A 14,653-nucleotide genomic window follows, 5' to 3' on the forward strand; every position below is an offset into this window, starting at 1 on the left:
CCCCAAAGTGTCTTAGTTATTAATTTGGCTCAGACATTGTTCTACAAACCTGAAACCGTTACATTTGCTTCGTGGGGACCTAAAGTGATGAAAAAAAAAAAAATTTGCATACCATGTCAAGGCTTGTGTAATAGCTAATACACAGAACATATAACAAGGCAGGAGTCAAGAGGGGTGGGAGAGGGAAGCAAAAAAAGTGGGGAATAGAGACAATAGGAGATCTGTGGAAGGAAGAGGGATGGGGTGGGGTACCTGGGGTAAACATGATGGACACTACAGGGACTTTCAGGAATTGAAAACAGGGAATATGAATTCGGTGGGTTTGGGGTGGATTAACAGAGGTAGAAGAGATTGTGGTTTTGGATGGGGGAAGATATGAGATGGTGGTGAACAGCTGTTTTGAAGACCTGGAGGGAGGAGTGGGAGTGAAGAAAGTGTGCAAGTTTGTTCCAGAGGCAATAAAAAAAGAGGAATGAAAGCGTGAAGGCCAGCAGTGATTCGTGATTTTGGCAGTTTCACCAAAAAGGGATTTTTGGCTGATAATGAGCACCCTGAGGAAATATTGGGGGGGGGGGGGGCAGATCATAGATAGAGCAGGGTGGGCAAGGTCAGAGAGGAGAGGGAAGAAGACATAGAGACCTGCCTCTCATGAGAGACAGAGAGAGAGGGGGAGAGAGAGCGAGACCCAAAGGCTCACCTTCATCATGGGAGATACCAATGATCCTAACAGCCTTGGTTTTCACAGTGTGAAGTCGAGCTAAGCATGAGGCAGGAGCACCACTCCAGAGAGGAAACCAGTACTCCATCAGACTGTGGATGAAAAGCTTTGTAAGTGGTTAGAAACTCAGGTGTGCCAAGGAAAGACCTTGCACAACATCGGATGCCCATTCAGCGACTGGCTTTGGAGGCCAGCTCGGAGATGTGGCTTTCCCAGGAAAGATCATGGCAGATAGTGAGGCCCAAAAGCTTCAATGAAAGGACTTCTTTGAGGGGTTTGTTGAGAAAGGGGAGGTTCCAGACAGTCCTTTCAGAGAGACATGGTGAGGGTGTGAGATTTGTCAGGATTGAGACATATTCCAACTGTTTGACCAGCTTGTGATTTTATCCAGGTCTGCAGAGAGTGAGGAGGCTTCTGCCTGCCAATCTGAGGGATGGCAGTTGGAACGGCAGAGCGTGGAGTCATCAGCAAAGAGATAAAGAGGATTTTCCAGGGAATCTGAGAGATCACTGATGAAAAACAGAAAAAGCACAGGGCCAAGAACACTGCCTCGAGGAACTCCAGCCTGGACTGGAAGAGATGAGAGAATTCCATTAAGGGTCACATGTTGACTGCAACAGGAGATGAAGTCTGTGGGCCATGAGTGGAGATTTCCTTGGATACCATAGGAAGAGAGTTTGGTGAGCACTGCAGTGTGCCAGACCATATCAAAAGCACGCGATATGTCTCGGGAGATGGCTCTGATCTCATGTTTGGCATTTAGGACCTTCATCCATTGTTCGGAAAGCAGAAGCAGCATGTCCAGGGTTGAGTGACCTGGTCTAAATCCAAATTAATGATCGCTAATCAAGCCATTTGACAAGAGGAAGGATTTGATGTCAGAAGTGATGATGGATTCCATGACCTTGCTGATGATTGGAAGCAGGCTGATTGGTCTGGAGTTACAGGGATAAGTTTTTGCAACTTTTTATGCAGTGCAGTAATGTTTGCTGATTTCCAATCAGATGGCAGATGACCTTGAGCAAATGAGAGGGTGAATAGAACAGAGAGAAGGTGAGCAAGAGCAGAGGAGAAGGTTTTTAGGACATGAGGGCTGATGTCATCTGGACCTGTTGTAGAATCTGAGTTGAGGTTTGACAGCAAGCTCTCCACCTTGTCAGGAGAAAATGACACAGAGTCCAGGGACAGCTCGGTGCGACTGAGTAAGGTCGGTGCAGAAAGTGATGGGTTTGGGACACGAGATTTATAAGGAAACACAGAGTTTAGGGATTCAGCCTTTTCACGTTCAGTGTCAGCTATGTAGCTATTTGAGTTAAAGGAAGAGATGGAGGGAGAACATACACCAGAAACAGACTTAACAAGATGCCACCAGGATTTGGAGGAAGGAGACAGGTTTGAGAGTTCAGACTTGAGATGAGAAAGATATCGTTTCCTGGCTCTCCTGAGGGTGGACACACACTTGTTCCAAGCTTTGTGGAAGGAACTGAGATTATCCTCAGAAGGATTTGCCTTCCATGAGGCAAAGGCAAGATATTTCAGGACAATAGCCTCACCACAAGCTTCAGTGTACCATGGGCGTGAGGAAGCATAGGACAACTGAAGACGAGATGGGATAAATCTGTGCATGAGGGAGAGCAAGTTTCTTTGAAAGAATTCCCAGGATGAGTTGATGTTGTAGAAAGTAGCGATAGGAGACCAGTCTATAAGTTTGATGGCTGCTTGAAGACCCTGCCATTCGGCTTGAGTGAAAAGCCAGACTCGACGGCGGTGAGGTGGTTCTCTAATAACAGCCAGAGAGAAGACCGCTTTAACAAGCATATGGTCAGATGAACCGATTGGAGCAGAACAACAGACATTTTCTGGGAAATTGGTCAAAATCAGATCCAGAAGAGATGGAGTCCCATTGGTTGGGATTCGGGTCAGGAAGTTGACAGATTGAGTCAGTCCCAATGAGTTGCAGAAGTCCTTTGCTGAGGTGCCATGACAGGTGAGAGAGGTACCCACACCCAGCCAACTGGCATGATGGCAATTTAAGTCACCACATTTGAGGAAGAGAGAGTTTGGATGAGAGGATAGAAGTTGGTCCATGTTTTCAGAGAGCGAGATGTAAATGGAGTCATCACTGTTTGGTGGACGGTACAACACACACATAAACAAGGGGTGGGAGCAGAGGGGAAGCCGGAACCAGAGGTATTCCAGAAGGTGTGGAGTGAGGGCAGTGCATGGAGAGTGAGGAATAGAGTTTTTGATAGAGAGAGCAACTCCACCGCCAGGACGAGGCTCAGGTATATCATACTGAAGGAGGGAGTAACGAGGGAGAGATACTAAGGAGTCAGATGTGTTAAAGGAGGAAAGCTTCTGTGAAGCAGATTTTGTCTGGTTTGTCAATTGCAACCTGTATGGAAAGATCTGTCAGGTTTGAGCAAAGGCCTTGTATGTTTGAGTTCCACACTTTTATGGAAGATAAAATGGAGGCTTTGGGTGCAGGGGAGGGGAGGGGGAGGGTAGTGTGAGGGAGGAGAGGTGGAGGTAGTGAGAGTTGTTGACAGTTTATGACAGATTGTAGAAGAGCTAGGGGAGAAGGTTAGACGGGGAGAAGGACAAAGGGCTAGGTGGTGAAGGGATGAATAACAGTTGGGAGTAATAAGAGAGGGGGAAAAGGGAAGTGGGAGATTGGAGGAGGTGGAGGAATGAGCTGAAAGAGAGAGGATGGGGGAAGGAGGCAGCTTTGTGGATGTGAAGGGGGGGGGCATTGAGAAGGTGGAGTGAGGGAGGAAATTTGAAAGGGAGAAGTGATGGCGGAAAATTGAGGGAGAAAGGTGTGGAGGGAGCTTGGAGGGGGAAGAGGGAGAAGGTTGCTTTGAAGAGGGAAGAGGAAGTTGATTTGCGAGGGAGGGGTGAGAGGGAAGCTTTGAGGGAGAGAGGAGATAATGAGAACAGGCACGGCCATGGGGGAAGAGGGAGAAGGGAGGATTGGGGAGAGGGGGAGGATGAGGCGGGGTAGTGGTGTGGTAGAGGTGGGAGTGGGCAGGGGGAGGATCAAAATTTGAGGGGGTGCGAAGAGGGGGAGATGTGATGAGAGGAAAGAGGGAGCATGTTAGAGATATTGAGGAGAATGTGCTGAATGAGTGTGAGATTTGTTTGGTTGGAACGGAGCCCACAGATGTTTGAAAACCATGCAGTTTGGGAAACCAGAGGGGAGATTGTTAGTAAGTTAGAGGACAGTGGAGAGATGCTGGGATGGGGGGGGGGTAATATGGGAGGAGTGAGGAAGGGGTATAACAGGGAAGGAGTTTGGAGGAGGTAGATTTAAAGAGGTGGGATGAATTTGCACTGAAGTTGGAAAAAAGAACGATGAATAATGGAAGATGAACAAGTATTGCAAAATGGGATTTAAAAAATTTGTAAGTCAGAGATTTGTTTAAATACATTGGAAGATGGATGGAGTGCAGAAAGGAAGTATTGTACCAGATGGAATTTTTAGACATGGGATGAAAGAAAGGTCGAATTGAGCAGAAGATTTTGAAGAAGAAGAACCAGGCAGAGAGGGGAAGTTGAAGCACTGCAAGAGACCATATTATTATGATTATTTTTTGAACATTATGGAAGAGTCAAGGATGCATTTGAAGAAAAGGTCGCGAAGGTGTGTGGTGAATACCTTCACGATCAGTGGGATTGACAGGAAAGAGGGCAGACAAAGAAGAATACGAGTCGGTGCATGAAGTCACATGATTACTCGGGTGCATCAAACGCCCCCTTTTTTGCGAAAGATTGAAAAACATAACGGCGATAGGACAGATGTGTTCAAATACATGAAAAAACATTTCTCATTTTTTTTCAGAATTTTCGGTCATCATCTTGGGGGTCCACATCGGGGTCAAAGTTCAGGCACGCAGCTCCTGCACATTTTTCAGAATAAGTGTTATTTTTCACTGTATAGTGATCAAAACTTGTGTCTGGTGGTGAAATAATTCTGACATATCAATGTACTGCTCCTTTGGTGATGTTTGTAACACGGTTGGCTTGTAATTTGTTGGCACAGTTTCCCGGAAAATGGTATTTTGGCAAAGGTCATTTATTGTCTAAAGATTGCTATGTTAGAAACTCAAATTTCTCCTCTATCTCCTACTGCAGTTATCACAACACGACACCAGGTGCCCAAGATAATAAGATTCTGTGACTTTGCAACACTGATTTATTTCAAATGGTGGAATTCTTGTCCGAGAGCTCTTGATGCACCATACAACGATTTGTGTTTATATAAAGATCTCATTCGCTATGGATCTGTGGACCCCGAGGTTTCTGCATCCGCTATCAAAGCTCGACAGCGTCATCTTTGGTACTTAACAGCTGAGTTTGGGCCCTTAGCCTTATTCAGTGAGGATGTTCCAAATGCAGAGAAGCGTCGACTGGCTGACCGTATCATCTCTGTCAAGCATGATAGAGAGGAACTTGGACTATTGCCTATTGGGCACTTTGGTACAGATTTCAGAAAGCATCACTTCCCCAAGGACATTCACTTGACATCTAGCCTATCTGACTTTGTCTCGGTTGATTCTTGGTTTGTGTTCCGAGAACTTGAACTGGACGATTCATTCTTAACGTATGAAGTGAGTGAGTTGGCAACACTTCCAGCCTATGTGGATTCAAAATCTAAAACCAAAGCACTCAATGTAACTAATGATGCGGCTGAACGTCTAATAAAACTCAGAACGGACTATCTCGGTGCAGCTTGGTCTGAAGAACACTTTCAGAATGTGCAACAAATCACTGAGAATGACAGGAAAGAGAATCCGAATCTCCGGAAATGCTTGGAACTTGATCATTAATGATATTATACGAGTGCCTTGATATGAATACACATAATTCTGGGTAATAAAGCCGTGAATTTGACAGAACCGAGGCATTTCTTCCTATTTTGTTGTTTTTTGCTGGGAAAATCACCAGTTTCCCGCTTCTCCGGCAAATTTCCCGGAAAATTTGATTGGCTCTATATCACTGGAACATCACCAAAGGAGCAGTACATCGATATGTCAGAATTATTTCACCACCAGATACAAGTTTTGATCACGAAACAGTGAAAAATAACACTTATTCTGAAAAATGCGCAGGAGCTGCGTGCCTGAACTTTGACCCCGGTGTTGACCCCCAAGAAGATGACCGAAAATTCTGAAAAAAATGAGAAATGTTTTAACATATATTCGAACACATCTGTCCTATCGCCGTTATGTTTTTCAAACTTTCGCAAAAAAGGGGCGTTTGATGCACCCTAATGGTTACGTGGGGTATAAGGTGAAAAGGGAAAAGGCTTTTTTTTTTCTTTGTATAAAAATATATTTTAGGAGCAAATACAACCTGTTTCTTCGCTGATGGGGGTGTTAAGGGGGGAGGAGAGGGGGGAAGAGGAGGGAGAGGAGGGAGGGGTGGAGAGAAGGTGGTGGAGAGAAGGGGGGGAGGGGAAAGAGGAAGAGGAGATAGAAGACGCAGGAGGGAGGGGAAGCTAGGAAGGAGGAGAAGAGTAAGGAAGGGGTGGTGGGGAGAGCTATTCCTCAGAGGAGGGAGGGGTGCATGAGGAGAGGGTGAGAGAAAGTGAGAGTATGAAAAAAAAGAAGAAAGAAAGGTGAGTGGTGGAGGTGGGGTTAATAAAGAGAATGATATGTTCTGCTTAATGACCGAGCGCACGCACGCACGCACGCACGCACGCACGCACACACGCACACACGCACACACACACACACACACACACACACACACACACACACACACACACACACACAACAAACTTATGTCAGGACAGCTGTACATACACCGACTCAACAGAGTTTATAATGCAAGTACATCTGGTACATCTGTAAAAACTTTGATATCCCAGTTCCAGAAAATTTGTGGGAATAGGATCCAAAAGTAATCACTGAAAACATGGAAGTACCGCTCACATACGACCGAATGATCCCATTGAGCGTGAACATCGTAAACAAGGCGTTGCGACCAGATACCATACTTTGGTACAAAAAAAAAAGAGAGAAGAAGGAATTGCTTATTGAAGTGTTAATAGCAGTGATTTTGGACTAAACGATGCAGAAATCAAGAAAATGACCAAACACAAAGACCTCAAGAATGAAGTGAGAAGGTCCTGGAAGCTGAAGAATGCCAAAGTTGCACCTGAGATAGTTGGAGCTACAGGAATGATGACAAAGAACCTCACAGAGATATTAAACAAGGGGACAAAATACCCCAGGCACTCACCTGGTGGTGGCTGGATAAGATAACCAGGCAACCACTGGTGGGCATGGATGACCCACAGAATATAAAATAGAGAAGAAAGTAAATACCGATGGATTTTTTTTTTTAATGCCATGAACAAACCTTGGTATATCATGGGTAATAAAGGTAATGGTCATGCGTCATCGGAATTGTATGTGTGGTTTTAGAAAAGAAAGCAAATACATATTTTGGGGGGCAACCCCCTTGTGGAACCCCTAAGACCTCAATTTTTTTTAAAGTTCTGAACAAACTTTAGTACATTAAGGGTGGTGAAGATGGTGCTAAGTTTCATTAGAATTGTTTGTGTAGTTTTGGAGAAGAAACCAAATGCATATTTTGGTGGGCAACCCCCTCCCCCCTTAAACCCACATGGAGCCCTATTTTTCTCATGTCATAAACAAACTTTGGTACGCCATGGGTGATGAAGGTTGCAGTGAAGTTTCATCGGAATTGTATATCGTTTCTGAGAAGAAGTCGCAAGTATTTGTGGATGGACGGACTGACGACACGCCATCCCATAAGCTCCCCGTTACTATTTTACAGGTGAGCTGAAAACCATCCCTGGAATATTATAACAAACTACAGTTGGAAGTGGTCCGGGGCTCAGAGATGATCCTGAAGAGAGCCCTCGGCACAAAACTTTGAGAACATAAAACTTCACAGCTTGGTCCATGAATCGTGACCACTTACTGAAATGAAGGTGGATACTTTGAGCCTGCTCTGGGAGGACTCCATTCCACATTCTGAAACTCCCATATGTAGATACCAATCAACGACAACACACACACACACACACACACACACACACACACACACACACACACACACACACACACACACACACACACACACACACACACACACACACACACACACACACACACACACACACACACCTGGGGCTGGAGCATTCCGTGAGCTGAGAAAGTTCTCCAAGTCTTTAGTTGTGCAGAGGTACAGCCCTTTCTCGCACGTACTTTCTAAGTATTTTCAGTTTCTTTCAGAAGCTTTGTGAGCCATTCCATGTGACAATTCTTCTCCCGGATACACAATGTATTTTATTTCTCCCCAAACTATGTCGTTTCCTGTGGTTTCTGCGCATGCACACTGAGAATTTGAGCGGATTACTCCGTTATAAAAGTTGCGTATTGGGGAGAATTCTGGTGTATCTGTAAATCATAAAGACACAACAATGAAAATGTGGAACTTATGCAAATGTGAGAAATTTGCACAAATACATTTCAGACTATTTTCGCAATGGATATGAATCTATGCTTTCTTTGCATCTACAAAGAACGACATGTCTATTGTCCAAACACATACTGCACTAGCAAGATCAGGAACCAGTTCCATACATGTGTCAAGAAGATTGTGCATCAAGAAGAAAACAAGTTGATAAAAAGAAGAAAAGAGGGAAAGAAGGATAGGGATAGGAACAAATGAGGGCAGTGGGGAAGCCAAAAATTCCAACATTGTTTGCTTAGTATGCAATGTTGTTTGCTTAGATGGCCCTTCAGAAGTCCCACATGTTGAATATGGACTACTTATGTGATGAGTAATTAACTAGCAATTGGGACTTTTTATGCCTCCGCAGCCGAAGGCGCTTGTGAACCACAGTAATTGAATTTTTTTTGTTTCGACAATAATTTGTTAACCATAGAAGGGATTTCAACCAAACCTGTCACAAGTACGAACTGTGATACAAAGGGTTCAATAGGTCAAAGGTCAAATGACCTTTGAAAATAATTTTGCAGATCCTAACTCGAGCTATAAGCATCTGATGTTTTCTCTCTTTTACTTATCTATCTTTTCCATATCACACTCCGTTTCATGTGAGCTTTAGTTTATATCAAACGTAACAGTGGGTTGACACCGAACATGGATGGAGGCATGTCTGTCTATCTATTGATGCATTTGCATCAAATTATATTTTCTATTTTTTTTTTCTGATAACAAACATTTTACTCTACTCCAATGCATGCAATATTTCAAACATTTAATTGTCAAAATAACATTCCCGATTCAGATGAAAATAAATTACAAAGAACCCCAAAAAGAGACCTTATCATCAACCTCATATTCAGGTGGTGTTGGAATATGCCTGGTGTTGGCTTTATGGTTTGGGTGGTGGACTTGGGATCCTAGGATCCTGAGTTCAAATCCCACTCGGCTGTTGAGTTAATTCCAGGCGGGGTTGACTCTGCCTGTCATCCTTCCGAGGTCGGCAAAATGAGTGCCAGCTTGCTGGTATAGTGTGTCGGAGTGGCGACCCGTCCAGGAGGAGAGCAATCTCATGGTTTCCTGGGATCAGATGCAACTCTAGGGAGGTTAAGCAAGCGAGCATTGAAATACTCTTTATTATACTTGCCTTTATTCACTTAATTACATGCCAAATTTCACACTGAATTATCTGCCGTTGTGTATTAATATTAGCCCATTCCCCGCGCAGCGGAAGACGGGGTTTTGCAATCATTGTGTGTGTGTGTGTGTGTGTGTGTGTGTGTGTGTGTGTGTGTGTGTGTGTGTGTGTGTGTGTGTGTGTGTGTGTGTGTGTGTGTGTGTGTGTGTGTGTGTGTGTGTGTCCAGGCCATAACTGTTTTACCATTTGAGCTTTTTGTCACAAAATTTTCAACAAAGCTTTATTATAAGAATATGGAGAAAAATTATTATTAATTTTGTTAAAATAATTTTCATTATTATTATTATTATCATCTGTGTTGGAGTGGCGACCCGTCCAGGATTGTGTCGAATAGCCAAGGATACTGCTTTGACAGCACCAATGCTCTGCACAGAGTATGGTCCCAATGGATGGATTATTATTGTTATTATTATTATTATTATTATTATTATGTGACTTTTTTGGCTTCAATTTTTTTTTAAACATTTATTTTCTCAGCAACCACTTGTCTGATTGACTCATAGTTTTCAGGAAAGGAGTGATCCTCCAATGGAGAATATTTTAACGATAATTGTGACATCATAGGTTGTGTGGTATGGCAGCCATGTTGGATTAAATTAATTTTTTTAAAAAGATAACATTATATCTGAAATTGCTGATCGGAACAATTTGAAACTTGGCACATCTCATTATACTCCAAATGGAGAATAAAGGCTTGTAATTATGACATCCTCAGTGAAGTGACAGACCAGCCATAAATGTTTCAATCAACATCCTTGTTTACTCTTGAGATTCAGTGTGTTATATCCAGGCAGTAACATTTTTCGCAATTATGCTTTGTGTCATCAAATCGTCAACAAACCTTTATTTTGAGATTGTGGAGAACACAAACTAATAAAATGTACAATTCATTTTAACTGTTGTTTTTGTGAAGTTCAGTTCAAGTACAAAGCGGACGTGGATGGGCTTTGCATTTTGAGATGCTTTCTAGTTTAACTCTATGCCACGAATGCTCACCGCATCAAAAGCTGACAGTGCAATGATTAATGACTTGAGTATGCATCTGATCATAACAAGGCTGTTTGGAGTTAATCCTGAAGCTATTTGAGTTTGCATTTAACGTGGAAAATTTTCAAATTCTATGACAAAAGCCTCCCAAGACCCCATTCCCTTTTCCTGGATGGGATGGGGATACATACACAAACATATGTGTGTGTATTATATATATATGTATATATATATATATATATATATATATATATATATATATATATATATATATATGTATATGTATGTATACTAGCTGGAGTACCCAGCATTGCCGAGGGGAAAAAATAGGAATAAGAAAGGGGTAAATTGTGGTGCTTAATATATATATATATCACATTTAATTTGAACACATTTCACATTTCTTTGTCGTTGTCAGCGTTCATCATCAGTGCTCATGCGGCTGTCACGGAGGTTGGCGTCGTTATCAGCAAGCAAGTTATTTTGCTCCTGGTGGATAAAGGCCAGTCGCTGTCTCGATCTTGCAGTAGACATCGACCAGAAACTGCTGAAAGAGTCGTCACATCTGCAGTATGTGGTTGCCCTCTCTCACCATGATGTGGTGGCTGTAGTACTGCAGCTGTGAGAGTTTTCCTCCATCCTGTCCAGTAGCAGTCCTGGCCACCAGATGGATGCTGAAGCCATCTGTTCCATATGGGAACACTATAGGATACTGGAGTGCATCACAAGATCCATGCAGCTCACTGATCATTTTAAGTGCCCCATCGCGAAGTCCGAGGACAATGTCTCTGGGTTCTGTTGGCTCATTGCCCATAAGGATGGCGACTTCTGGTGCAGACTGGGTGATGTAGCGGCATGTGTGCTCTCCTTGCGGTCGCTTGTTCTCTCTGATGATGATCTGGCGCTCTACAGAGTTGCCTCCTTCTGCAAGTACATCTCTTGCAGTCTTGAGCTCATGGACCAGAAGGTTATTCTCGTGAAACCACTTTGTGAGCATCTCAAGGATGTGTGGTTTGAGGCCGCTGTGGTTCCTGGCAGCCAGCTCCTTGGCATGTGAGTCCAGGAAGTAGACCTGCAGGAACTTTGGCTGGCCCTCTTCAGGCAGAAGCAAGCTGCCAATGCGGTGGAACACTTGACCTTGGATCCCGAACCTTGAGTTCCAGCCCTGGACTTCAGCTTCCTTGTGCTTGAATCTCGTTATCGCAAAGCTGCCATTATATGTCCGAATGTTGTCAAAGAAGTGCTTGCTGAGGGGATCTTTGCCTGAGAGAAGTTCCTTCAGCAAGGGAGGAAGGGCAGGAGAGGGCTCAAGGACGACCTTGCCATCGCTGCAGCACACACCCTTGGTCTCTCCCTTGAACTTGTAAGCAGAGCAGTGGGTGCAGATTTGGTCCATTTGGCTGATGTCTGCATGAGTTTTTGGGTCAGCCGGGTCAAACGTGATTGCCACCCTGTTGGCAATGTTGTGCTATTGTGCCCGGGCCAGTGCTCGTGCTTCTGCAGTGCGGTGACCCATTGCCTCAAGTCTTGCATCACTCTACCTCGGTCTCATTTGCTCGCCGCTGTTGTTGCCGATGAGCCTGTTCATTGAGCCGGGCTGATCGCTCCTCTTCAGTCTCCTGTTGTCTCTTCGTGTTTTTTAGCTGAGCTGCAGCTGCCTTGGGACCAATGGAGCTCTTCCTTTTTCGGGGCATCCAAAAAAAGAGTCAAATTTTGATCAGAAACTTTGTAAACGTTCACTGGTCTGTATTTGTCTTATTTTGATCAGGTTGTGAATAAAAAAAAAAGTCTCGACGTGGAAAATCAATCAATCGCAGCAGAAAAATTGAAACGGCCAAAAAAAAGACGATTTTTTCGGTTTTTTAAAACATCTGTGTGCTGTCGTACTTCTGAGACGTACAAATTCTGAATATGCCTTTAGTTTTGCTCTGGGACGTGTAGTTCTCGAGTTATAAGAGGACAAACAACCATACACTACTACTTTATATATTTTTACATATCTATATGTATATATATATATATATATATATATATATATATATATATATATATATATAATAAAATATGTATGATGTATTTTTTTAAACAAAAATAATTGGCGAACTTGTTTAAAAGAGCTGAACACAAGCAATCATCACCATTTGTCACCAAGCCTAAATGGTTCCAAAGTAAAAGTACTGACATGGTATAAATTCATACAACTCCAAAGCTATGCATTACTCCGACACAACCACATGCTATTCCTGAAGCATGACAACCTCCCGAATAATAAATCTTAAAAGCTCAATCACATCGCTCACCTGCAATTAACAGAAACAATAATCTCTTATCTTATTAATTGCTCCGAACTGCAACACAGATTTTAAGATTATGAGGTAAATGCCAATGAGCTTGCGTTTATGCCACTCTTTAAGACTGGTGGAGCAATTCTGATCGATATCATGGACTAACCAGGAACCGATGTGCCAAGTGCAACAAAGACAACTGCAGTGACTGAGTCTTTGAGACCGACAGTGCAGCCGAAGTGAGAGGCAAGGTCCCCGATGATTGCTGTCAAGAAACCAATGACAAAAATGGAGATGACAAAACAGGCCCAGCCATTCCAATACTCCGTAGGTGGAACGCAGGCAAAAAGCACCTTCCAAAATACTGTGAGGAAGTGCATGATGTAGTCACAACATGAAGGCATTTTCTCCTCGGTGCCATCTTCATCTTCATCATCTCCTGTACACACAGTAATGTGGAGGAGGTAGATTTACCGACAGGAGGTCCATTTCTCCAATGTAACTTCACAATAACGAGAATAATAAAACTTACTTAGCAACCAGCAAAAATAATCAGCAACAGACTTTTCTTTCTTCCAGCTGTGACTACCAAGTGATCAATCTCTCTCCATCTGATGCATTTCCATTATGTTGGGGTTGGCAGATCATCAGGCATTTGTGCTTGGGTCAAATCTTTCATGAATTTGCTGGCCAGGCCTGACATTTGAGTGAAGCTGGTAGAATTTAGAACTTTGCAAGGATTCTGGTGATTACCCACCTATTCTGTTCGAAGACACTGACGATATTGCTTGCAGATGAGACACCTGGCCTAACATCCATCTGAAGGATGATGCGCTTTGTGATGAAACACCCTGGCAACGAAACACCAATCTGACAGTTTGTAGTCAGGTTGAGAATCAAACCAAAATACATCCCATCAGTAGCACTGCCTTTTTCCTCTTTGATAAGCAGCAGGGAGAAAATAATATCTAAAACTAGAAGGGCACTCGGTAGAGGGCATACCTCTGCAACGTAGTGCCTGATCCATGAAATTAAATCGGGCCCAATACATTTTTGAAATATCATGCTATACAGTACTATATCGTCTTTGGCCCTATCTCTCAACGGTGAAGAATCACTTTGGAATGAAATAATTCTCGTATCCAGATCTGGATTCAGATCCTCACCAAAATCGAATCAATTCGTCCTCGCCACACACTCAACCTGTCCACCAAGTTTCGTCCAAATCCGTCCCCAACTTTGTGATATATATATATATATATATAAGTTTAGCACTATCTCTCAATCGTGAAGAATCACTTAAAAAATTAGACTAATCGGATCCGGATTCGGATCGTCACCAAAATCTAATCAGTTCGTCCTTGTCACACACCGTCCACAAAACATGTCCACTAAATTTCATCCGGATCTGTCCAAAACTTTTAGAGATATCCTGCACACAGACAAACAAACAAACAGAAAGGGGGTGAAAACAACCTCCTTCACCTTCGGTGGTGGGGGTAACAAGCCCCCCTGGATGACCTTAAATGCAAAAATCCATCGTGGTATTCCACCAGGTGATGATTGTCACACCCCAAGGAACATTTTAAGCATGGATGTCAGCAATGAACAAAAAATGGCGTCAAAACTTTTTTAGGCCTCTTTTTAGCCCTTGACAGGCGGACGACAAGAAAACAGCGCAATTCACGTGATCATAAATTCACATAATAATATTAATAATCATAATAATGACTGAAATAAATTTGTAATGGAATACATCTTGAAAGTACCACATGCTAAACAGGGTGGATGATGTTATCTTGCTGGATCGCTCTTATTGTAAGTTGAACATATTTTGTACTTGTTATCCTTGGCGGTGTAATTAACCTTACCTGCACTCACTGTTATGGCTTCAACAAACTGTTCTCTCCACGAATGTGTCCCGACAACCAAAGCTAGGTTGGTCTTCTTGATGAGCTTGTCCACCGTGCTCTGCAAAAT

The 14,653-nt window shown here is 43.2% G+C and overlaps 1 protein-coding gene across 7 annotated transcripts in view; it reads right to left on the reverse strand.

Moving 5' to 3' along the window:
* LOC147032042 (sodium/calcium exchanger 1-like) overlaps positions 1-14,653 on the reverse strand; it is a 424,503-nt gene that overhangs the window by 5,863 nt on the left and 403,987 nt on the right. For 2 of the 7 annotated variants that reach the window (XM_085869331.1, XM_085869330.1), the window contains exons 6-7: positions 14,545-14,644; positions 12,840-13,112 (exon numbers count right to left, since the gene is read on the reverse strand). In XM_085869331.1, coding sequence (XP_085725457.1) covers positions 12,840-13,112; positions 14,545-14,644 — 373 coding nt within the window. Of the gene's footprint in view, positions 1-7,878; positions 8,152-12,839; positions 13,113-14,544; positions 14,645-14,653 lie in introns of those variants that run through there. The other 5 variants (XM_085869332.1, XM_085869335.1, XR_015055017.1 and 2 more) reach the window with 5 other exon arrangements.

Source organism: Eptatretus burgeri, chromosome 2 (genome assembly GCF_056783735.1).
Source record: "Eptatretus burgeri isolate ZD-2024b chromosome 2, Ebu_testis_v1, whole genome shotgun sequence".
Classification (NCBI taxonomy): Eukaryota; Metazoa; Chordata; class Myxini; order Myxiniformes; family Myxinidae; genus Eptatretus; species Eptatretus burgeri.